The sequence below is a fragment of the Glandiceps talaboti genome, chromosome 9, assembly GCF_964340395.1.
Source record: "Glandiceps talaboti chromosome 9, keGlaTala1.1, whole genome shotgun sequence".
Lineage (NCBI taxonomy): Eukaryota > Metazoa > Hemichordata > Enteropneusta > Spengelidae > Glandiceps > Glandiceps talaboti.
Genome location: NC_135557.1, coordinates 18632291 through 18660026, shown reverse-complemented (window position 1 = coordinate 18660026; position 27736 = coordinate 18632291). Strand labels below are relative to the sequence as shown.

The 27736-nt window shown below is 34.0% G+C and overlaps 1 protein-coding gene across 1 annotated transcript; it reads left to right on the top strand.

Moving 5' to 3' along the window:
* The first annotated feature begins 620 nt into the window (after positions 1-620).
* LOC144439915 (uncharacterized) lies at positions 621-26016 on the top strand. Its single transcript, XM_078129147.1, has 21 exons — positions 621-753; positions 5145-5486; positions 8976-9257; positions 11390-11686; positions 13079-13405; positions 13752-14081; positions 14677-15006; positions 15946-16239; positions 16868-17164; positions 17591-17833; positions 18083-18220; positions 20307-20375; positions 20545-20627; positions 21043-21259; positions 21459-21569; positions 22221-22387; positions 22592-22714; positions 23289-23400; positions 23770-23866; positions 23975-24074; positions 25731-26016. The coding sequence occupies exons 1-21, from the start codon at positions 696-698 to the stop codon at positions 25782-25784; spliced, it is 4071 nt and encodes a 1356-aa protein (XP_077985273.1). The 5' UTR covers positions 621-695; the 3' UTR covers positions 25785-26016.
* Positions 26017-27736: the final 1720 nt, after the last annotated feature.

Genomic DNA, 27736 nt, shown 5'->3' with positions numbered 1-27736 from the left:
TTTTGATCCAAATGCTTGCTGTTATTTGTCAAAAAGGCTATCTATCTATCTATCTATCTATCTATCTATCTATCTATCTATCTATCGTTATATCTATCGTTACCTAAGCTTGGAAACTGTCTCCTTTGAATTTGCGGGGGAAAAATCTACATGGGCAATATCAGTTGGTTTTCTGATAGCCCAGACGTTACTCTAACAAAAATGATGTCAACAAGTATACATCAAGCCGAATGTTTGATGTATGGTTGAATTAAAGACAGGTACACTTTTAGTGATCTGGCAGCTACCACACCACGATCTCAAGATAATATGAATAATGCCAATCTGTTTTACGGAGAACTTTCTGTAAATAATGAACGCAATGAACCAAGACATTACTCTTGTCTTGTACCAGTTTAAATAGAATCGATTGGATAAATTTGCTCCTTGCCAAAATATAGCACGGTCTGTAAACATCTAAACAAAAATCAAAATTAAATTGACTATGGGAATTCGTACATGACTGTTAGCGATTTTAAGTAGTATGTGAGAAACCATTCAGTTGCGCCCTCAACGTTAATTTGTTTTATATATACAAAGAATCAATTGTTAAAGTGTCTTGAAGTTGAACCCGGAAGGTTTACATCCATGCTAAATTAATGCCAGGGTAATGTCTGTCAAGGTGGACATAAACATTTTGTGTGTGAGAAGAAACCATGAACAGCTTAGCAGTGAACTGGCTAATAGTAATTGTGTGTGTACAAGTGAGAAATGGTAAGTGCAGAGTTATTTGTTGTAAACAAACTAAACGCTATATGTACAAGTTATTGTCAAAACCTTATTTGCACTGCCAAAACTTATGTCAATTCGTTGACAAATTTGTGAGCCTATAATAATAAATTTGTGTTGTTTTAGGAATATTCCATCCAATAAATCACCGGGTTTAATGTGCACGACAGCTGCAGATGTTACTCCAAAAACGTAATCATTGACTCAGTACAGTCGTCCTTATTAGCAAGCCACCCTTCCTACAAACACGGCAGTGTGTGGGTTTGCAGTAAACATAAATAGAAGACTATCAGTATGTACCCGATATGATTGCCATCAATGGTGTCATTGAACGAGGAAAGAAGTTTCACTGAAAAATAATCATAACAATTATCAACTACTTCTATTCGGTCGGTAAAATCCCAGGTCGAATCGGGTACAAGTCAGGTCAGGTGAGGTCAGGTATCGATGGAATGTTATTTTTGGATTCACATTCGGATCCAACGTTAACGACCCTTTAACTGTTTTTATTTGCAACATTTATTGGTTTTCATTGGAAATCTCACCTTTTTTAAAATAAAATTTAATTCAACAATGTAAGTACTCGAATATATATGCCATAGAGAAGTAAGAAACTTGCTTGTCTGTGAATATGTTTACATTCTGTTGAAAACTTCTGCTAGGACTCCAAACTAAGCGATGATATCTCTCTTGACAGCCATTAATTACCGCACATTCGGATTTTTGATTGAAACCAAAGTTGGTACAAGTTATTGATACAGTCCTGATATGTGTAGGATACATCATGTATGTGAAGTTGGCCCCAGGATCATGCTGAATATAATATTCATTGCACGTCAAAAATACGTATCAACAAAACATTGTCAAACACAAGTAGGAGAAATGTAGACATATGATTATACCAACAGTCCCAAAATGAATCGATATAAGCTCTTGAATTGAGAATAGATAGTCAGTGAACAACTATTAGTGTGTTCAAAGCGCATTCAACCCATTCACCAGTTTTCACTACAATCATCAGACAGACGTACAGTTATCATTCAGTTATTATGAAAATAAGCCTGCTTCAAACAAAGTTAACCACGACAATAAGTTCAACAGAAAAGGCTCGCTGATTTCCCAAGTTGTTTTGTTCTTGAAAGAGCAACTACCACTTCATTTAGCCAGGCCATTTGATACACTTATGTACCCAATATAATTATCAATTTCCTATATGGTTGTAATAAAGTTAAAGAATGTACACTTTAAATTCCATATAATTTGGCATATACATCAACCTTAGCAAAACACATATATCCTAAAAAGCCTGTTGGCGTAGTTTGTTTGTTTTTGTTTTAATGAATAATTTGCATAAATAACGGTTTTCAGTAACTGGGCTATAACTTAAGAATGCAATCTTTAAATTCCAAATAATTTGGTTTGTTCATTGATGATAACACCGTGTACATGTTTGTTGTATTTTCTATACTAATAGGTAATTTGCATTATTAATGAATATACATAATTAGGCCATATCTTTGAATGCAATCTTCAAATTCCATAATTATATGTAAGTAAATAACACGTCATACATATGAAAGCACACATGTACTACAGAAATTGTTGACTTATTTTTTGAAGTTATAATAACAAATTTCCATAATTAATGATCTTCGGTAATTTGGCTATATCTTAATGAAAAATTCTAATTTCATATAATTTGGTATTTCAATCAACCATAACAAAGCATTCGTGTTTGATGAACTCGTTATGTAGTTTTGAACTGTGATGTGTAATTTGCATAAGTAATCATGTTTTGACGATTACGCAATGTCTACAGAAAGCAAGCTTTTCATTTCAGATAGTTTAATAATGCACTGATGGTAAATATTTGCGTATGGCCTTTTAAGCTTGTTGATGCAGTTTATACTCTTTATGGTTAATTTGCTCAATTAATGAAATTTTGTTAATTAGGCAATGTATTTAGCACTAAAACTTCCACTTTTACATAATTACATTAGATTGACTTTCCAATTAGGGGTGCACCATGTATACGAGCTCAGTCTTTGGCACTCCAACAATGTGTGTATAGACAAAATCTAGGACTTTGCCCTTACGAAAGGCATTCAGTATAAACCTGGTATTAAAAGTTTGTCATATTTATGGTCATCTTGAACAGATTAAAAATCCCACAAGTATGCAAGAATTGTATCAAACTAATCACTAATCGTTAAACATGATAAAATATAAACCCACAAAAATCATAAATAAACAACAACAAAAATAAAATAATAATAATAATAATAATAACAACAGCGAACAACAACAACAACAACAACAACAACAACAACGACGACGAACAACAACACACGTTTTCGTAGAAGACCTTCCTCGAATACTTAAATCAATGTGACTGAATGGCGACATTGTTTAAATGGATTATGTCAACAAGTAGGTACTAAAAAGTGTCAGTGATGTATAAGCAATTGTTTGAGTTTGATTAGTTCAACCTGAATGGTCAAAGTCACAGTTCACAGTCTCAAAATGAAGTTACAATCTGATAATATGGGATATATATGAATGGAGTCTCTAGATCTATGTATTAACGTTTTTCAGTAATGCAGTAAATCCTGATTGTTCACTACACACTTGGCCGCCATTCAGTAAACAGTTATATGGACACCAAATGTAATGCATATGTATATTTCTCTTTGTCTGTCTTCCCATGAGATATGATTTAAAATAATTTGGCTATACATATTTGCTGCATTATTGACTATACTCAAAATAAATGATTTGAGGGCCATTTCATGAGAAACACCATCATCGTTTACAAGCTGAGTTCTTATGGTCAGCAGCGACGCTCGCAAACTGACTGGTTATTGTAAATAATTATATAATGTGGTAAGAGATTTCATAAAATCAAATACGGGAGGTGAAACGATTTTATACTAAAATGGGGTTTTAATCCCCGCAAACCACACGTAATTAACTTGCAATAGCTCCAATTGGTGATAACAAAGAACTGTGTACTTGCATCATAGTGTAAATCATAATCTGTTTAGAGACGTTCTTGTCTGTGATGATACCTAAGCAAGTCAATAGGAAATTGTCTTTTTTTCCAAAGCCAACTGAAACCAGAATCTAGCCGTACATTTCGTTAGAGAGTACTTTTAACATACTCAACTTCTCACGAAAATTATGAAAGAAATGCAAACCTTATTACTAGTTATGGGACATCTTCCATCAAATTGTTTGGAACGTAGGCTCACATTACAGGGAGCCCAATCGGCTTGGCTGTTGTTTTACGACAAACAAAAACAACAACAACATTCAAACAAAAACACCTAAACACACAAATAACAAACAAAACAAATCAACACTGACAAAAATAACACATGCACAGCAGAGTAATTACAAGGATGATAATACGATCGTCTAGGGGTAATCACAATATATCAAACGGTATGCGTTAGCATGACCCAAAAGGGCTGAGACAAGGTCCAAATGTTACTATATGGTGGATATATGTTGTTTTTCAAGCTGCTATAAAGCATGCCAATTTCAATGTTGGCGAGTAAAAATCCGTCTTTGCTTGAAACATTTTCACTAGCTGTAATAATTAACATCACAATTAATGTGGAGGCTGCATTTTGATGATTTCAAAAATCGTAGTCTGAGATACTGAAAAATCGCACAAAGTTTTCAAAAATCGCGGGCATCCAGTAATTTAACATCACACCAATAGACCAGTCATGTTAATCGTTTTAAATATGTGCATTTACAATGATAGCTACTCTTGCATTTATAAGATATTGCCTTCTTATAAAAAAGATATAATTAAGCAAACGACTTGTTAAGTATATTAAATCATTACCTTTATATTTACCAATACTAGACATATATGATTCGTTACCACCAATGAATGCACCAAATTATAACACATAACAAAATTAAAGCTTATATCATCAGATACTGCTAACTTACCAATTTCACATACCATTGACGATGCAAATAAAAAATACCTAGCATAATATGATAGGTAACAATTGTCCACTCACCTATATACGTCAGGAAGTTATGAATTGATTTATCTAACCAATTCCCACCTAAAGCTATACCTATAACAAAAATAACGTTTATCAAGATGTAATGAAGCAATTTTGAGACATTGTGTTCACATACACCAAGAAACAAACACATGCATACAATCAGGCAATCCAACTGACAAACAGTTTGGGAGAAAAAACTTTAACACTATACTCCCTTATAGAAGGAACAATACAAACAATTCCATATTTCTGTCAAGCATTTCAACAATTATCTTAGATCCAAACAAAGTGAGAGTGAAAGGCAAATTTTTAAACTAACTGTTTTTGCGTTCATTTTTTATTTAGTGACGTCAGTATGTACAGTGACTGTTACAAGTCCAAATGGTCAAACTGTTTATGCAAGTGAAAATGAACATATAACAGCACAGTGTGTCTACTCAACAGAGGGATGCTCAGACTTATATTATCTGGAATGGTGTTTTGGACAATCTTGCTCAGAGTCAATTGTTCATATAGGTAGCACTACCATCTGGCAAAATGGATATGATTCAGAATTCAGCTTAAGAGACAGTACAAGTCTAGTCATACCAGTAACTTCATCAAGAAATAACCAGGTATACACTTGCTCTGTGAACTATGATTTCGGCCGGGGACTTGGTAGAGGAAGTTTAATTGTTACCATTATAGGTAAGTAAAATATATTTCTTCAATGAATGTTCTAAATGATAGGTTTTACACGAATGTAGAGGGGTATAACAGTGTTTAACATTGGTACCATTGGGCTGTTTTTTCTATTTACATATATTTATACTCATCATCAGATGTCACTCCATTTATGGTAAATGTGAATCAGTAGAATTTTGAAATAAAAAGAAGATTACAGTAAGACAACGGATAACTGTCCAAAATATGGTGGTGGTGACAAGGAGTCAAAATCGCAAGTCACATAATTTATATAGATTAACGCTAGACAAGTCACTATCCAGTGTCATTATTGCAAACACATTCATCAATAAATATTCGAAAAACGTAACACCCCTCTCAGGCATATAAAGGATTTTGATTTGGAATCGAAACAGATTCTTGCGTCATCATTTAGTCAGTGTCACTTCGATTACTCATTCAACTAACCCTAAGCCTAACTTAAATCACGCACACACACACACGCATGCATACATACATACATACATACATACATACATACATACATACATACATACATACATACATACATACATACATACATGCATGCATACATACATACATACATACATACATACATATATACACACATATACACACATACACACATACATACATACATACATACATACATACATACATACATACATACATACATACATACATACGCACACTTTTTATTTTTGAAATTGTTTTGAAATTGAAAATTCTCATAACATTATGAATGTAACTCATTTCAAAGGTAAAGGGTAACAATGCAGTCTATTCCCAAAGTATCTAGTCAAATTGAATATTAGGCGGTTTAAGTTATATCTAAGTTTGAGGAACTCAAGTGGGGGTGGGTACGGGAGGAGTTTCCCACTCGCATCCCTGGAGATTTTTGAAATTCAAGGACTAAAACAATGCTTTCTGGTTAGCATGTCAAGGTAGCACCAATACTGCGTAAAATTTAGATTCAAAACAAAGGAAGCAGTGTGAGTGTGGGTACAGGAAGGGGGGGGGGTGGCTCGCGCCCCTAGTATTTGTTTTCAAATTCAAGGACTAAAGCTAAAAGAGTCACAATTGAAATTTTAATTTAAGAAAACTAACACTGAGAAAAAGTATATTGCATGCAATACGATTTAAAATTTTTTTGTGATAATGAAAAAATACAGTATATCTATACATTCATTTCATGTAACAGGACATCATGCGATGAACAGTTAGCTATAAATTACCATATTATTTGTTTTCAAATTTTGTTTACTATTTATAATCAGTGTAATTTACTAGTTATAAATATCTGTGCAATGAAACTGGTCAGAGATTTTCAGCTCACTAAATCACCATGGTATGCATTCACTGACTAACATATAATCTACACTGTGATATTCTATACGTTATATATAGCCAACCCCCACCCCCCTTCACTCCTCACTTTTTGAGAAACCCCCTTCTAGCTTAACATATGTTGAGTGCCCCCCCCCCCCCCCATCCTAAGATTCCCCTGACGCCCCAGGTTATAAATAATGGTATGTATCTTAGGTCCAAATAATCCAATCCTCCCACCCATTTTTCATAATTGATTCTCAATTTAATTCTTCAACCAAGTAACTCAAAATAAAATGTTATGTTGATGTCGAAGTGCAGGCTAATTCATGTCCATGAATTCGATACATATATAGCACCCGAAAACATCAAATAATGTGATCTCACGAAAGGGGTTCCATTACAATTGAAAAGGAATGTGCAAATCGCGCCAAATAAGTTTAAGAATATGTGGTGATGGCAATGTTCGTTTCATTTTGCCGAAGACAGACTCGACTGGATTTATCTCTGGTGAGTAGTAGGGTGTATAAACAATAATGTGTTCCCACGGCTTCCGAAAATTGTGCCAGGTAACGACAGCCTTGATGTGATGCATAGGGTGGTTAACTATAACCATTATGTCGCCATATCCAGGTTTTGACTAAAAAGCACATTTCATTTATGTCCCATAAACTTGCAGTATCATTTGCTTCTTTAAAAAAATGTAGAGATTTGAGAATGTTTGTTGTTCCACTAAACACTTTTGCATACTAATGTTGTAACTTCCAAATTACGAATGAGATGTAACTTCGTTGTACTTCACTCTTAAGTGCATGACTGTAGTTCGAGTTGTGGGGATTACTCAGTCTTACACCTGCTTCTTATAATTGTCAGTGTCTGTGGATATAAAATTCAGAAGTACTGTGTCCTCATATTATGGCAAAATAAATCAAAGCGGTTAGACGAGATATGCATAAACACTTGAAATGTCGCGCTTTTCACATTCAGTGACTTTTATTTATCTGATTTTTTATTATTTTCCGATAAGAAGCATCACAATACCGTCGACACGCATGACGCGTCGACGGCATATTTTAGCCTACTATACTCTAGTCTATCTGCTAGACCTCAGATGTTCTTCTGATACAATTTACGACACACGACCAAACATTTTTTTTACCATGGGAGTAGATCTTTTACCATGGGAGTAATTTTATTTATTTCTTTATTTTTATCATGGGAGTAGTTTTTTTTGTTTTGTTTTTTTTACCATGGAACAATTTTATTATTTTCGTGTTACCACGTGAATAGTTCTTTTACCATGGGAGTAGTTTTTGTACCATGGGAGTAATTTCCTTTTAGTTTTACCATGGAAGTAGTGTTTTACCAAGATTTAGGGTGGATATACCATGACCAGAAAGAAGTACCCCCATGACACAAGCGGTAGAATTGGAATTTGTGTAAAGGGCACATACAATGTGAATGAAAAAACAAAGGTTGTCAGTTGTGATTTCCTGATTATAAAATCTGATCCCAGTTCTATTGATCTGGTACTCCAAGCAAAGTTAAGGTAACTGGAAACATCGTGACACATACGAATGGAGTATAGCAACAGAAAATGCTCATGATATTATCACAAATAAATTCTAAGAATAAATATTTCTGTCATATAAATCTGCTTTTGTAAATAGATTGTCAATTCTGTTTGCATTTGCAAATCAATTTCTAATTTGAATTCAATACATTTTCACTTGCATTAATTTGAAAATCGTTTTTCATTTCAAATTCTCTTTCGCACAAATATAAAGAAATAATCTAAATGTGAAATTATCAACATGGTTTCGTTTTCGTCGTCTTCGTCGTCGTCGTCATCATCATCATCGTTGTTGTTGTTGTTGTTGTTGTTGTTGTTGTTGTTGTTGTTCAGACACTCTATGCCATGTTTTCATGAAAGGTTTATCATGGTAAATCGCAATCTCTCTTTGTAACGAGCACATGTATATCAAACAGAACTAATAAAAAGAAAATGTTCGTGATGCCGCCCGTTAAGTACTCATGGTTCACTGTCTAATTGGTTACAGCTAAAAATGGTATAGTAGATTTTTATAAACAATATGTTAAAGACCAGTAGCAACCTTGGCGCGTGTATTGTTAATTATGTGTCATATAATTGTCTTTTATATACAGATTCTCCATCTATAACTCGCCATCCGTCAAGTATGTCACCAAATGAAGGGACATCATCTGTAACATTATCCTGTCAGGCTGATGGTGATCCAACCCCTACTTTCACCTGGACAAAGGATGGTAGTGACTTACAAACCAACTTACCAAAGTATACTGTAACTAGTGGATCATTAGTTATACATAACATTGTTAGGAGTGATGATGGTGGTCAGTACAGATGTGTAGCTGATAATGGTTATGGTACAGCAGCTACATCTAACCCTGCTACACTTACTGTGAACTGTGAGTATATACATACATCCTTATTTTACTCTCAGTGGATTATAATCAAAAGTATTGGACAAAATGGCCATCATGTGATCGTGAATACCGTGCTGCAAATGTAACATATCACAACATTAATGCTTTTTCCTTTGCTAAAGCTAGTGTTTCGTTCCAAAATATATTATTCCTGAATTGCGATTTTATTTGATATATATAGTTTGGCAATCTTGGCTAAAGTTCAAGCAGGCTTACATACATTATAGTGAGACCGGTACCAAGCTCATAATTACGTAAATAGTCAAACATAAAGTGAATAGTTCTATTTCGCGTTATTGTTAATTGTACAATCCCAATATAATGACATCATTTACATGCTGCTCTTATTGTAAAATGGTATGTTTAAGGTGAAATGGTTAATACAGGGACAGAATCAGAGAGGGTCTAGAGAGATGTGTGTAGTTCTGTCCCGCAGTTCAGTCTTGTGTTGACCCTAGAATAAGCTCCTGCAAAAACACTGTGATTACTCTTCTACACCTTGGTTCATAAGTATACAACTAAACAGAGGTATAGTTTGTGTTCTATATTTCGCCTAAGGGAATGTCAACGACACCCTGCCGGCCCAGCGTCTCGTCGGACGCCCAACAACTGACGACGTGCGCTGGTGTTACCAAAGGGAGCCAAGATGGCTTTGAACGGAAGATTGAAGGTGTGTGAGCTCGGAAGACAAAGTGGTTCTTTCTTCGATTGAAGAAGAGATGCCGTTTTTGTAGTTGTAAGAAGAGGGGGCGCTATTCCTTGCTTCCATTTTGCATCCGTACACAGCTTCTTTCAACAAACAATATGTCCGACTACGCATCGATGTATAAAAAGACTATATGGGTTTGTCAGTGTGTATCTAGTATTATATTATACCAGTATATTGATGGCGAAAATCGAGAGATCTGATTGGTCTAGACATCGAACTAGCACGTCTAAAACGAGCGATAATGCACGGTTGGCACGCGTCCAAATTGTGTTCGTCTCCGAGTGTTGAGTTGTAGTCCGCTGTGATACTGATAGTGAACTCTTCGAATTTTCAGGAGGATTTTCTCTCAATGAGACAATATTTTATGAGAAATTATGAAGGAAATTTCGAAAGCAACCAAGTCATCGCGTATTTGTTCAAATCATCGCCTACTACATGTACTAAGGTCAAGGCGTGCACGAGATCGGTCCCAGCCTCGGCGTGGCTGACGTGGAAACATTGGTGAGCTGTCTCGTCCTGTCATAAAAATGAAGCAAGTAAAAGAGCATAACACAGGCTGACTTACCATTAATCTAAATAGAAATTTGTCTGGGATCCTGTCCAAAAGTATCAGTCATCAATCCGAAAGGGAAATCCTCAACCCCGAAAATCTTTTGACGTAATTTCCAGGAGTATAAATACATTGTAAATATCAACCTGTCTATCACTTCACCGAGTCGCGAATTCGGCCGGGAACGATCGAAGCATACTGTATTCAATAAACCACTTCAAGTTTATACCTTTAGTCAAACAGGTTGTTTATTCATCACTGTGCACTTTGAATGAGCCGATCAATGTACAGATTATCCCTAGAAACGACCAGCAGATAAAATAAATCCAGTCGTTGCACGACGTTCACGTTGAGGCCAAGATCAGCTGTCATGAATGCAGCGTTATTGTTATGCAAATTAGTCACAGAGGCGCATATGAAACGAGAAAACGTTAGTTTTTATCTTGTTTCCGATATTTTCAATATACTAGTATAATATAATAGCGATAAACCACCCCCTGGGGAAGGTATGCCACTCAGTTTTGACCAGTGAACTCAATATATGCACTCGCTATCGCTCGTGCATATATTTCGTTCACTGGTCAAAACCTCTTGGTATACCATCCCCAGGGGGTGGTTTATTGCTTAAATTTAGTTGCTGTAAGAAGAGGGGGTGCTATTCCTTGCTTCCGTTTTGCATCTGTACACAGCTTCTTTCGACAAACAATATGTCCGACTACGTCTCGATGTTTAAAAAGACTATGGGTTTGTCAGTGTGTATCTAGTAATAATTGACTAATTACAGTTACATTCAAATCGATAAAAAGAGTGACTAATGCTATATTCTAACTATTCACTCAAACATTATTTTATCAGACCCTCCTGGTGAACCAACCTGTACCCGGTCCCCATCACCTTCCTATTATCTTACAAATACTGGTGTAATCCTAACATGTGAAGTTATTGATGGTAAACCCACAGCTACAGTACAGTGGTATAAAAATGAGGCATCAAGTCCATTGTCATCAACACAATCAGTCAATGGTAATACTATTGAAAGAACATACTACTTCTCAATTGGTAAAAGTGACAACACAGCAACATACACATGTAAAGCCACCAATACTGCTATATCTAATCCATTGGAATGTGAACTGACATTCACTGTCTACTGTAAGTATTGAATGCATTATGGTTTATATTTTGCTGTGGTTACGATAATTGTATTGACTTTTACTATATCGCCCATTATCGGAAGATAACAACAATGTTAGACATACATTGATTCGAAGGTTATGCTTACACTAATTTTACCAACGTTACAAGTCATTGTCATATAAGAATATACTTTAAATGTTAATGTTATGTTTGGTTAAATATTTTCCTCTCTTTGAATACGCACTTTGAAATCAATGTGAAATTCTCCTGCTAATTTCAATCAAATTTATAAATAGTTGGACAGCGATTTGTTACAGCAGAATAAATTTTAGTATTTTCGTATCTATAAATAACAAACTGCAAACATTTTTAAAACAAAATAATTTAGAAATAAAAAAGTCTGTTGTTATAATTTAAATGTTATTGCTTTTCCAATAAATTAATAAATGTATACAGTTTTCTTAACAATATATAAAAAAGTACAGTTCTAATATAAAGTAGATACATGTTATTAGGTAATGAGAAAAATAGCATAATGTTAGTCAACTCTGAATCCATAAATATTGGAATGTTATAACGTTACACTTAAATGTTAGTAACCAGCGGGAAGTGTTAAATGAATATTAAATACAGAACAAATAGACAGGTAATTAAATACATAAAATACAATAAATGGATATAGTCTTTAAATGAGTATATTGTTAAGGGAATCATGATCTGATGCCAGGTGGTAGACTGTGCCCTAACACTATACCTGTGTAAGTTATTGCAAATTTGCCTATGTACGTATTGATTACCGCAGCTTGGTAGAAGAAGATTTCCCCTAATCATGAACCTAGTACTATAATCATGAACTAACAGAGTGCAATAATCTGTAAGATGGTGAGATAACTTGTTGTTTAATAATTCATGTCATGAAAATGCAAAGTTAAGTTTGTTAAATTTGAATATATCAAGAATCTGCAGCTCACCACCTTTGGAATGTGTAGAGATACAGGTAAAGTTTATATGAGAGCTCTATATACATATTAAGTAATTGTTTCACGAATTCGGCGATATAAACGTTTGCTATGAAACTCATCTAATTTAATGAGCCACATACGTTTATATTTTCATTATGTAACCAAACAGCCATATTGATTTAATGATACATAATCCTATTACTCTTTAATTCTTTGACTTAAACACTGTCTATATATTCATTAATCTGACAAATTTATATATTGTACATGTGTCCTACACTAGTACTGTACTATAATATAACTAAACTTCACACCTATTCATGTCGTTTATTGTATAGTACATATTGTTTATATAATTCATGTCATTATGTGTATTATTGGCTCTGAGAGTAAAACATGATTTGTATATGTTAAACCAATGTTTTTTTAAAATTAAACCCTTCAGTTCCCCCCACATCTGTGACTATCAGTGGATATTCATCACCTAGAAAAGAAGGTGTGACATTAACTCTGACTTGTACAACAGGAAGTAGTAATCCAGCAGCTGAGATATCCTGGTATAAGAATGATGGTTCATGGAGTAGTGGTAATGGTGAGAGTACAAATATTGTACAGGATTCTAATGGTGAACATAATGGGAAAGAAAGGACACAGGAGTTGGATATTATTCTACAGCCAAGTCACAATGGAGCAAAGTACCAATGTAAAGCAAAGAATAGTTATTACAGTACAAATGAAGTACAGTCTGGCATCACAGAGATCACAGTATATTGTAAGTGGAATACAAATGAAGTACAATCCGGCACCAAAGTGATAACAGTATATTGTATATATAGAATATCAAGTATAGTCTGTAATCGAGAACACAGTCATCGTATTTTGACTATATGTGTAACACAGTCAGTTGTAAATCTGACATTATCAATTTATAGAAAAAAATAATGAAACGATTTAAATGATTGAGTGCAAAACAAAATGTGTAATTGTCTGAAATGGTGCCTTCATTGTAGTTTTGTGAAAGACGAAATTTATTGTGGTCTTTAATTATGGAATGCAGGAACATGATAATATATGTTTCCATAATGATGATAATTGTTTTCGGTTTCTTTTTGATCTAGTCAAACCATCGTCTGTGACACTTACTGGGTACACTAATCCTGTTAAGAGTGGTGATATCTTGATATTGGTCTGTGAAACAGAAAGTAGTAATCCACATGCTGACATATCTTGGTTTAAGAATGATGTACCTCTGACAAGTTCTACAGCAGAAACCATAAAGACTTCCACAACCAGTGGGAGTGACAATGGTGGTGAAAAAACAAGACAGGAACTACATATCACCTTAAGCCAATCTCACAATGGTGTAAGATATCAATGTCATGGAAGAAACAGTCGGTTTCCTATGAATACAAAAGTAGAGTCAGCAAACCAAGGAATTAATGTCTACTGTGAGTATACTAGTTTGTGCACACCTGTACTTCAATACACAAGCTAAACTTTGAATCTTTTTTTTGGTTACGAGTGAATGATTTTTGCATTATACAAATTGTCAATTTTGTGTTGAGTGTTAAGGAAATGAGACATAACTATTTCGACTTTGCCGTAAATATCTGTCTGTTTGCCTGTCTGGCTGTCTGTCCGGCTGGCTGGTTATACGTATGAACGTACTTATGTATGCATGTAACCAATCACAAACGTACGTACGTACGTATGTATTTGTTTTTTTAAATTATGGAATATTTTAGAAAGCAAGTTTTAAATTTCATATGTTAATATATAATTTGGCACATACTTGGTAATGCAGTATAGCTTAGCTCAGAATCTTAATGAATTACTTGCATGTTCAATACTTTGTGGTTGTTAGGCAATATCTTATGTAAAATTACTTTAAATCTGATACAGTACATGTCTATGTAATTTATCCAATAGATCATTAATTTAACTCACGACGATCGCGATATTAATAACATGGCTTCATCTGTCGTCCATGATTGTGATAGTTTCACATATTAGTAGCCAAACTTATTGGTTTTGTTTTTTCAGTTCCTCCACTAAGTGTGTCCCTATCAGCTGACAAGGCCAATCCAGTACAAGAAGACATGACCTTAACATTGACCTGTACAACAGAAAGTAGTAATCCAGTAGCTACCGTCTCCTGGTATAAGAATGGTGCATTATGGAGTAAAAGTGATGGAGAGACACTGGGATCTGCTGTGCAATCGAATGGAGATAATAACGGCAAAGTCACTACACAACAACTGACCATTACATTGACTCCATACCATAATGGGGATATGTACACATGTAAAGGCAGGAATGACCAATTCAGTGACGATGTAGTGGAATCAAATGAAATCCTACTTAGTGTTTATTGTATGTATTCAACCACACCACACTCATATATACAAACATAGGCATGTACTGATGCATATTTTACAATTCATGCTTACATACATACATACATACATACATACATACATACATATATACATACATACATACATACATACATACATACATGCATGCATGCATGCATACATACATACATACATACATACATACATACATACATACATACATACATACATACATACATACATACAATCATACATACATACATACATACATACATACATACATACATACATACATACATACATACATACATACATACATACAATCATACATACATACATACATACATACATACATACATACATACATACATACATACATACATACATACATACATACATACATACATACATACATACAATCATACATACATACATACATACATACATACATACATGCATACAATCATACATACATACATACATACATACATACATACATACATACATACATACATACATACATACATACATACAATCATACATACATACATACATACATACATACATACATACATACATACATACATGTATACATACATACATATTGAAATGCATTTAGGTAGATTATGGTGAAAGCTAGTTGTAACGATTCTATTAAAGATTCAAAAAAAATATCAGTCAGTTTTTGTATACATTTGGCACAGTGATTTTATAACAAATACGATTAACATGGGAGACTGACATTTAATCTATGTACGTGGTGCTCAGCTTTCACCTAGCTTTGCGATTATCGTGATACTCTATGTACATTACGCTAGATGAAAATCTTGGCAATATTGGATATTATAATGACATGTTAACTTAGCGGTACTGTGGACGACCAACAGTAACAACACATTTACAATACTTAAGTTATGGTAATATGATGAAATGTCAAGAGTAATTTTTATTTCAGATTCACCATATGTTATAAACGCAACTGAAAATTCACGGTCAGCTGCAAACGAAGGTGATCCGGCATTACTGATCTGTGAGGTTAACTGTAATCCTGAAGCAACGTTTAAATGGTACAAAGATGGAAACGAAGTTATTGATAGGAAACTATCTACAATTGAAACGAAAGAAGGATCAGTCTTTAAGAGTAAACTGCTAATACCCTTCACGGAAAGAAGTAATCACGGGGAATATACATGTCAGGCTGTAAATGAAATAGGAAATGTTAATTTCTCCATAACGCTAGAGGCAAAAAGTAAGCAACGAAGATTTGATACTTATAACTGGACAAGAAATGTTTGCTTCTAATCAGCCCATAGTATGTTTAACAGCGATATAACAATAGATAGAAACGGTTGCAAATACGTCGCAACTGGAGTTTATTTCCATACCTGTACATCATATTTATTTCGACACCTGACATTTGCAGATTAGCTATCAGCTATTATCCATCTACCCACTGCATCTATCTAATGTGGAACATGTATAAAACATTTATTCATCTATTTATGACAGTCATGTATATGTCAATCATATTAGTAGCTATCGCTCTTTCAAGTATGAAAATTGCGTCATCCAATCATCGCACTTTTGAAATCGACCTATCTTTTCAAATCTCTATATATTATGGTCTCGCGTACCAACATGCATACCCACCACTTTATGATACCAAACTTCGATAGAATGAACAGGCACAGTGCATGTGTAGAGTGCTTACATTGTATTATATACGCATGCATTAATATGTGACTGCAAACCATACCATTCTGTAATCTAGGTCCATGGCGAACATAATAATAATGTAAATAATAATGTAATAATTAGACTATGTATGATACCAAAAGAACCCAAGCATTAATCGGGATTTAATGTGTTTATTAAAGGCAAACCTGAAGCCCCAGTGGATATAGAATTACTATCAAGAAGCTATGGCAGCTTGACAATCGAAATCATTCCTGGTTTCCACGGAGGTGAGCCCGACAACATAATGTATTATGTAGAGTATTCTGAATCAACACAGTCAAACTGGCAACCATGGCCTTCAAATGGACAAGGAAGTAAAGAGAAACAATTGACAGTTACAGGTCTGATGGGGAACACCTTGTATGTCTTGAAAGCTAGAGCTGGGAATAGCCTTGGAATAGGATTTCATTCCACAGAAAACATGTTTCAAACATATGGTGAGTGTAATCTACCTATGTAATATTTAACGCATTTAGTAATCATGTGTACACATAAACCAACTGCAATAGTTTTAGTAAGTCTTGTAAGTTTAGTAAAGAGGCACATGTGTGTTTTAATGGGTGAATTCACTTATTACATTATATTACGTATACCATTCCGGAGCGGAGCCTCATTGTGTCTAACGTCTTGCGAATGTTACATATGCATGATTCACATGGTATTCAATGATGTTTACACAAGTGTATACCTAATATGTTTATGAAAAATAAGGCAAGGTTATTGCTGCTTATTGCATAGGTTTGTTGTGAGTTGTCATATATACACGTAATGATAATTAAGTTTGATAACCAATGATAGGTGGTAAAATGTTGACAATCAGACCTTAAAGCTGTAATATATATACTTTGAATATTCATATATAGGTAAACCAGTAGTAAACTTTGATGCAAAGTCTGGCATATTAAGTTGGACTCTCCATGAAAACCCTGACTTTGTATGTATAAAAGTTGAAGTACTGGTTGACATCGGTGACTGGATTGTTGAGAATGAATGTGTTCATGCTGCGATTACTGAATATACAGTTAACCATAAATCCTTGACATACAGAATTGTATATTGTACACTACGTGGTATATGTGAGCAGACTCAATTTTACGCTACCTCGGGTAAGTATATATTATGCTTAGTGAAGTTAAAGGGCTATAATCGGTCAGGTCAAATAAATTAGTGTTTTGGGTATATTTGTATTTTTAAGTCAAAGTTGACTATACATTTTAAGAATTATAAAAAACTTGTCTAAAAAATCCCCTTTCTTGTTTCGGTAAATTAATTAATGGGAGAGGCATCTTTTATCATTGAAATCATCTACACCATGTAGTGAATAGTGTGTGACTTTCAAATATCTTTCATTTCAGAAGGAGTTAAGAACGGGAAATCATCAAATACTGGTTTATTAGCTGGTACAATAACTACAGTGATCGTTGTGATTGCAGTCGTTGTTTTATTGGTAATATTATTAAAGCGCCAACACGATAAAAAGAAATGTGGTGAAGGTAAGCATTCTATATTTAGTGTACTAAATATTATATTCGCATGTAATATATTATTAACTGTATTGCAACTTTTTTCAACAATAGTTTTTTTTACCTCCCATAAGGGTTTTTATTTTGGCTGTCTCTGTCTGTCTGTGTCTGTCTGTCTGTCTGTCTACCCGTCCGTCCGTCCGTCCGTCTGTCTGTCTGTCTGTCTGTGTTGACACGATATCTCAATAACTACTGCATCGATTATTGTGAAACTTGCTACACATCTTCCATATGCTAATGACAAATTTTAATAATTAGTCATTTGCATAACTAAAGTTTTGTTCATTAGCTATATCTTAAGAATGCACCTTTCTAATTCCACAAGATTTTGTACATACATCAAGCATAGCAAACCACACATGTTCTAAAAACTACATGGCATAGTTTTTAGTTCTGATGAGTTATTTACATAATTGTTGAATTTCAATAGTTGATTAAGCCATATCTTTAAAAAATGCTCTCTTCAAATTCCGCAAAATTTGGAACATTCTTCAACCTCCACACATGTCCTGTTGTCATAGTATTTAGCATCAATGAGCAATTTAGATAATAAATGATATTTGGTCATTAACCCATATCTATGGAATGCAAGCTTCAGATTTCATATAATTTGGTACATATATCAACCATAACAATACGAACATTTTGTCGACAATGAGTAATTTGTTTAATTAATGATTTTCAGTAATTAAGCTATATCTTAAGATTACACACTTCACATCCAGAGTATTTGACAATTCAAGCATGACAAAGTACATATATCCTACAAAGCCTGTTGGTATAGTTTTTGGGTTTAATTAGTAATTTGCATAATGATTTTCGGTAATTAGACTATATCTTAAGAATGAAAACTTCAAATTTCATGTAACTTGGTACATACATCAACAATAATAAATTCGTGTTTTATGTAGTTTTTATGTACTTTTTTTCAATATGATGTGTAATTTGCATAAATCCAAATACGTGAAGTTTAGTAAATGCATTGCTGGTAAAGAAGTGTATGTCATGATGTGTCCTTTAAAGCTTTAAAGCTTGTTTATTTAGTTTATAATATTAATGGATATTTGTTTTATAAGTAATGATTTTTCTATAATTGGTTAATATGTTAACTTTATACAAGCGCCATATTTCATACAGTTTCATATAACTAATTTTTTAGTTCGGCGTACATCTTGTATTATACGTATATCTCAGAATCTATGTTTTTTCCCTTTCGTGAGGGATTCAGTTGAATTTAAAAAAAAAAAATAATTAAAATGCTAAAGTGAACAATAGCTCGAATTCATAAGGTATGGCTACGTCATGCACAGATATAGGCAAGGCAGCAAAGAACTATATATCATTAGTAAACATCATGAGTAAAAGCACTGGTTCACAGCAGCCTGCGAGTATGTCAGAGTATCTTTTGTTCCTTCAAGGTACTGAAAGATGTTTGTGCACATGGTTTTTAAAGTACTGAAAACCATTGTCACTCATCACTCCAAATACACCGTTCGAGTTAGTATACCTTATATATGCTACGTACAGTGACACAGGCTATAATCTGAACGTGATTTTGTAATTAAAAGTGTGATTAAGATATGATGAGTAAGGCAATTGAAGTGACATTGCCAGCCTTTTTAATGTTGCTCTGTCACATCACACATGTTGTGATGTTACCCTATGACGTCAATGAATATGATCATGAGCATAATTCATTTGACTGGCATAATAGTTTGGGATAATTTCTTTATTACCAAAATCGCATAAATGAACATGGGTTGGAGTGCAATAAATGAGTTTGATACAATCTTGTTAAAGAATTTAATCAAAATGTATCCATGGACACAATACAAAGCATACACAAAGTATGTGTTTATCTTTAGAAGAATATACAGAGATGAAAGCCATAGCAAGTTAAATATGTATAATCGTTATATACTCAGACTTTCACTGACAAAAATAATCATGGCCTTCATCTACCCATGATGTCAACACTGTTGACACAACCAGCATGGATGAATGTGTGCACAGAGTACCACACATTCTAACAATATTTTGTATTCTTTGTTTTCAGATACTAAACTGACAGGAGTTGAACTGGAGGCAAAGCCATTTGAAGTCATGAGGCCGAAAGATCTCAAAGGTAAGTATAGACTGAATCTACACTTTTTCACTAAAGGATCATTCTTGAAGAACATTGTGTAGTGGCTTACATAACAATACTAGTCGATTATATTTTCTCTGGAATAACTTGTGCAATTGTATTATAGATATGCTTTATTGCACAGTATTTTACTCTTTTTTTTACACAGATGACGATATCGAAGTGCAATACGAGGACATATCTAAAGAACACAAGAAGAGTCAATTGCGATCTGAAAAAGTGGATTTAAAAGTAAACCCATTTAAGCTCATTCTGATTAAAATCGTATATATATATCGGCTAATAAAATCGTTCATTGTTATTTCACCTCTGTATTTTTGCTTGAATTGACCTTCGTGATACATTTACGTTTACGTTTTCCTCATGATCGCATCGCGGATGAGTCCTTTAAATGTAATAACCTAATGATTCAATCCTTGTTTGTGACCTGATAGACCTGATGATACTGTGAAGTTAAAGAAATAAATTATTACAATAATATATAATTATAATAATGTCATCGAACTTCCCTGCATGTAGCTGTAAGCAAAGACTTATCTGATCCATTGTATTACAATTCTATTCATTGGTACTCGGTACTTTATTTTCTGCAAAATGTGGAATTCGATTATTACATAGCTCCTGACACTTCTTATCATTATGCCAGGTATTAAGCGATGAAACTTCCTATGCTGACCTATCAACCACAAGGGCAGAGGGAATGTACATGAAACTTGGAGAAAAGGCACTTGAATTCCCAAGAAATAATTTGAAAGTAGACAGTATTATTTACAATGGAAGGTTCCATCACATAGCCGAGGGAAAGGCATTAAACACTGGCGGGAAAGAGGGCATCATCAAAGTTGCTATAAAGATGTCAAGGGGTGAGTAAAAACTATCATTTGTAATATCATGATAGTTGCGAGTTGTGTCAATATCGGGGAATGGATCGCTGGGAAAGGCAGTGCCCTCAAATTGATGGTAACGGTTGTCCATTACTGATAATATTCGTAAGCACTGTACAATGTTATTTATGAGTTTTAAAGTGTACATTTCACTGACGAGATTACTCTCACACTGTAGATGACAACATTGGTAATAATGAAGGGGACATTCTGAATGAAATTGAGTTACTTAAATCGATGTCAGGTCACCCAAATGTAATCAATCTCCTTGGATATTGTACAAAGACGAGTAAGTATTTTTTAAACAAAATATTAAATGTAGCAACGGAACATTTTAGTACGCACTTTGCATTAGAGTTGGAATAACTGTACATGTCTGTAACGTAACTTCAGCACCGTAATGTTGTCATTTTAAGAATATCTAACATTCGATTCTTACAATACATCTTATTCACAATACTGGAAAAGATTAAGGGCGATCACGATGGTCCCACCGTTATCTCTATGGAAGTATTAACCGAGACCATATAGTACGTCTTAATTCTTGTCATAAACGGCGACATCTATCGCAGAGTAAACAAAAAGTACACTCTAGACAAGTTCAATTCTTGTCCGTTTGATTAGGCAACATGGTTAACCGCTTGCACTTTAAAATTCACATGCAGTATGACACTTTAATTGATACTTCCAGCGCATGTATATGACTAATTAGTTGACACATTGTTTTACCAATTAGGAGATATCTGATCATCGATAATGATTAATTGATTGTATTTGTATCATGTGACAGACTGATAAGTAGCTATGCATTTATCAAAGAAAAAGATAAAATAGGTACCCTATATAAGTTAAAACTGTTAATGTTTTCTCTGCTCCTACGAACGTTCAAAACAGGACGACATGATATCATAATCCTGTTTTTACTTTTACCTTTCCATAGCTCCACATTATCTCATCATGCCATATTTCAATTTGGGAAACCTAAAGGTATTCTTGAAAGACAATCGGCAATTTGTCCGTGGTGATCCTGGTGGTATTTCGTCAAGACAACTGATGTCATTTGTATGTGACGTTGCGGAGGGAATGGAATACTTGTCGGACAACAATGTACGTAATTGATGGGAATTTTCCTTTTATGATTTTCTCAGAACTGTTCATGTACTGGCGATATAATCAGTATTCAAACAAGATATATTCATCGTTATCTAAAAAACCTACATATTCGGATTATATCGCAATATATATGTAAATAACAATACTGAAAGCAATCTTGCATATTTTCCACATTATTTCTGGTTGTCTTTCTGTCAGGTTGTACATAGATATTTGGCGGCGGAACATGTAATGGTAGAAAATTCGTTGACTTGTAAGATCTCTCAGTTTGGTTATGCTAGTAATGTTGTTGATGTGGCGAAGTTATATGAGAAAATGCAGGTATGTAGATATACTTGTCTAGCTGGTGAAGTGACAGTTGTCACACATATCTAAGGTCAAGTAATAGTCATGTCCTATCTCAATTTATACAGATCTATATTTAGTGTCATTAGCAGGACAGGAATCACAATTTGTTTACAATCATCAGGGTGAATACTTCGTTCAACTTTGCCTGTCACTCATTTTAAGAAAAGAGACACATGTATAGTTAATGTTGTCACGTAGCCATTTCGGATGAATTGGGGTTTGCAGAATGAAAGCTTTCTATACTTGCCTTGAGTTGTAGGGGTATATAAGTATGATTTAGAATGTTTATAAAACACAACAGTTCAAAGTCGACCAAGACAGATCGAACTTTCAGTACTAAAACTTTGAACTGTTCGTGTGTTATAACCTTTGTAAATAATTTGATCTACCAAGGTGATGAACATTTTGGTCATATATATGAGTATACTTCCATGCATTATGGGTATATAGAACAGAAGTATGAACAAAAGATTCATAACTCAAGAATCATTTTGAATAAGTTTATTGAAGGTGAAATACAGTGCATATCTGTTTCCCATATTAAAAGGATAAAACACCAAATGGATGGATGGCACCAGAGTCAATTCTGAAGAAGGAATTCTCGACATGCAGTGATGTGTGGTCTTTTGCAGTAGTGGTATGGGAGATAGTTAGTTTGGGTATGTATTCTTCATGATTTTCTCTCTTTTTTATTTAGGACTGCATCATTTTGACACTAAAATATGTATATAATGATGACCTTGTGACATCTGTTATTGTACCTTTTGGAATTAAATCACAATAAGCTACGTTTTTGGAAAAAATATGAAACAGCAACAAGAAATATACAAGGTCGTGGTACTGATAGGTGACCCAGTGTCACTTGCATGTACCTACAAATACATGGAAGTATAATATCTAAGGAGTAACAGTAAGAATGACAGAAAGAGAGATATACTCTCATTGTTGTGATATCAAACAAAGATCAGTATATTTCACATGGTTATGTTAAAAAATAAAGTGATATATGACTTCGTTTAATCTTTCAGGCTTGACACCCTTTGAAGGCATTGGACAGGCATCAATAGCAAGTAAAATCAAGAAAGGCTCCACACTTCCCAGACAAAATCAGTGTGGACCCGAACTGTAAGTATACTGCGTCTTTTACACAAAGTACTCAGAGTATATTCTGTGTTTCTAATTGCGAACATTATACAAACAGTTTACATGTATAATTTAATGTTTTGTCACCAGGAACGACATGATGGTTTCCTGTTGGAACCGGAAACCCGAACATCGCCCTACATTTCATGCTTTGGTTGACATCGTCAAAGGATTTGTAAATGATGGAAAGGTATGTTCTGAAAACACCACTTCACGATATATATATATATATATATATATATATATATATATATATATATATATATATATATATATATATATATATATATATATATATATATATATATATATAACTCGGTGAGTATCAATCTGCTAAGACAGTGCTCTATACCGCAGTGGCAGAGCTTAATAGTTTTGCCACTGCGCTCTGCCACTGCGGTATAGAGCACTGTCTTAGCAGATTGATACTCACCGAGTTACATACGCTCCTCCTCCAAGTCGAGCACTCTACTCAACCAGCTACCAGACCCAGAATGGAACAGCCACGTAAGGTAAACCTGAACTACTCTCTAAAGAACATTCCCCTCCCACCTTCGAACACTTACACAAAAAAACTCATCGAAAAAACTGAAAGCGTCATCCGGAGAATGCGATGGAAGGCATTCTTTTTTCTCAAAAAACAATCAGGCGAAAACGATAGCACCACTACAAAAACAAATTTCGGTTTCAATAGCAAAAGATGCCCGCCACAAATCGACGAACTTCGACCATTCGAGAATGATATGTTAAAACTCATAGAAAACTATATATATATATATATATATATATATATATATATATAGTATTGATAGTTCTGGAACTCTTTCTTGGTTGTAACTCGGAGTTTCACGCATAGTGCGATCATCAGACAACTGGTTTCTACTCTCTGGGTGTGCTGTATATATAGAGTGCAGACAATAGAAATATCATCACTATTGTCTATGTGTTGGTGGGTTGGTGCTGTGTGTGTGAAGGTGTTGGTTGTTAATTTGTGAGATATTGGATGCGGACAAGTAGGTGTTGGCGGGTTGTTTCATGTCGGATTTTGGTGTTCCGTTAGTTAACGGGTTTAGTTTAGGTGATAGATGCTCTATTGAAGTTGGACAAATAAAACTTATTCTCGTGTCGACATTTAGATATCAACTCAGTTCTTTTGTTTAGTGTGGAGTTTTTGTCTGCTTTAATAATGGTTAGTTTTTCGGTTAAACACAGGTTGCATCGATTTGTTTTATTGGTGTACGCTTGGGCTGTCTTGCTGATGGACCAGGATACGGAAAAAGGCTCCTTGTTTCTTTTCAGTTGCCAAATGTGTTTTGATAGTTCTGTGCTGTTTTCGTGTTTTTCATGTTTGAATGACAGTTTGTGGTTGGCGTATCTCTGTTTGAAATTGTTCTCTGTTAGACCGATATATACTTTTGGTTGTTTTTTTCCATGGACGATGGCTTGGTATACGATGTTTTCAGTTTGGCATTCGCCGTTCAAAGGGCAGGTGTCTTTCTGTCTGCAAGTACATGGTTTTTGAGTGGGTTTAGTTTCGCTGTTGGAGATTGTGGAGTTGTGCGCTTTGATTATGGTTGCCATGTTTGGCATGCAGCTATAACTGACTTTGACATTGTTTCTGTTGAATATTTTGTCTAACTTGGAGTCTGCTGGGAAATGTTTTGTGATTAGGTTGCGGAATCGTTTGCCTACATTGGTGGCTACGTCGGTGGCTACGAGTTATAATACTCGGGAATATAACTTGTATGTTTTAATTTGATATATGTTAATTTCTTACATAATCATCAAGAACGTTATCTGTGTGTTACAGTCTAATACTACATTTAACAATCTCTCTCTGTTCCAGGAACACATCGATATACAGCGAATAGTGGAATCTGAGTATGCATCAGTAATCTAACCGAATGGTTACATGAACGCCAGCATCGTTGAGGTTGATAATTGTTCAGCACTGCAGTATATTTTATTTCACACCCGTTGAATTTCCATGTTCATTCAAAAATTTTCGGATGTGTTCATTTACATTTTGCATGTATTTGACGCTTCTCTTTACATATTTATACCTTCATACACGGTTTATATGTTTTTATTTTCAATATTCCATTAAATCAATTATGAATTAAGTAGTAATGCTTCACTAGATGTAACTATTTGTTTTATTCAATCTGAATCAGACCAGATATAAGATGTTCACTACAAACTGTCAAATACCAATAATCAAATGTTAATAGTGTCACATTAATATTAATATCAGTGATCTTGGCGTTATACAACTATCCAACCAAACATCTGTTGATGCACTTAGAAGGAGTTCAGGGACGTGAAGCAAAATATACATCTTGGGTAGTGATAAAAGTGATCATATCAGATTTGATCTGCTTCCACTTTCTTACAGAAGGGAACTGATTGATGTCAAGTTTATTGTAAATAGTTTGATGGTAAATATGATGTCAACATAGACAATTATAGTTTTTTAGGCAAAATTATCCCTGAGCAATGGGAGTTCTTTATTTTTAATATATTTTACTTTATCAGAATTTATTTTAGTTGGAACTATTTGTCATTTGATATTTCACTTGTCATTATAACAAGCATTTGACAAAACATGACACTCAGATTACAAACCATTTCCATGAGCTACACGTGGTCATGAAAGTCCATGTACCTGGATGTCAGTTTGTCATTGTACAAAGTGTCACTTAATATAATGTTGTTTAATTTGTATTGTATTACTGGTAGTCTTTTATTTCTATGTATATTTGTTTTGGGGTCCACATTTATAGATGCTCATCACCTGTGTGGACTGACTGATTTATGTCAAAGTTAGATAAATAAATAAATAAATAAATAACAATAAATGAATAAATAAATAAATAAATAAATAAATAAATAAATAAACACATTGTATTACTAATTAGTACAGAAAGAAGCTGAAACTGTTGATTGCAGTTGCATATGGACCAATAGTCAATCGGATTTATTGTACCACAGTATGTGTAAAGATGCACAAGTACATTTACCAACTAGTGATTCAATACAATATTATGAGTAAGTCAATATATGTTACAAAAATTTTTTTAAAAAAACCCAAACCATTCAACATGTACTTATTGCAGTTATTAACCAATTGCAACGTGTGCAGAATGACATTTCATAATCTTGAGATAATCTGTTTAGTTAGGAGTAATACAGCTTAGTTTGAGTAAGGGGGTTATGGAAGCCTGAATGCAAAATATATATTTTATTCTATTTTAGAATCTGGGTTCGACCACTCCGTGCTGTTTACTGTTCTTTAGAAAGAATACACGAAATATAGTTGTAAACACAACTTTCAAAAACTGTTCGTGTTGGAAATAGAAATGTTTATACAAGTAGCATTAGGTATAGGGTATTTTTCATCCAATTCGTTACTGTAGAAATATTGTTGTAACTTTGTTAAAAATAAAGATATTAACTTCATATTTTCAGTGTGTCTCCCTTTAACATTCATCGCAACATTGAAAACATTAAATTATACATTATGATGGCATATGACACCTTTGTATATTATTATATCATATTGTTCACGTTGGAAGGGCAATTTCGATTTAAAAAAAAACACACTTGTCATGACAAATAAATATGTCGAAATTTCTCGAAAAATATTTGAAATTTTGATCCAAATGCGTGCTATTATTTGTCAAAAAGGCTATCTATCTATCTATCTATCTATCTATCTATCTATCTATCTATCTATCTATCTATCTATCTATCTATCTATCTATCTATCTATCGTTACCTAAGTTTGGAAACTGTCTCCTTTGAATTTGCGGGGGAAAAAATCTACATGGGCAATATCAGTTGGTTTTCTGA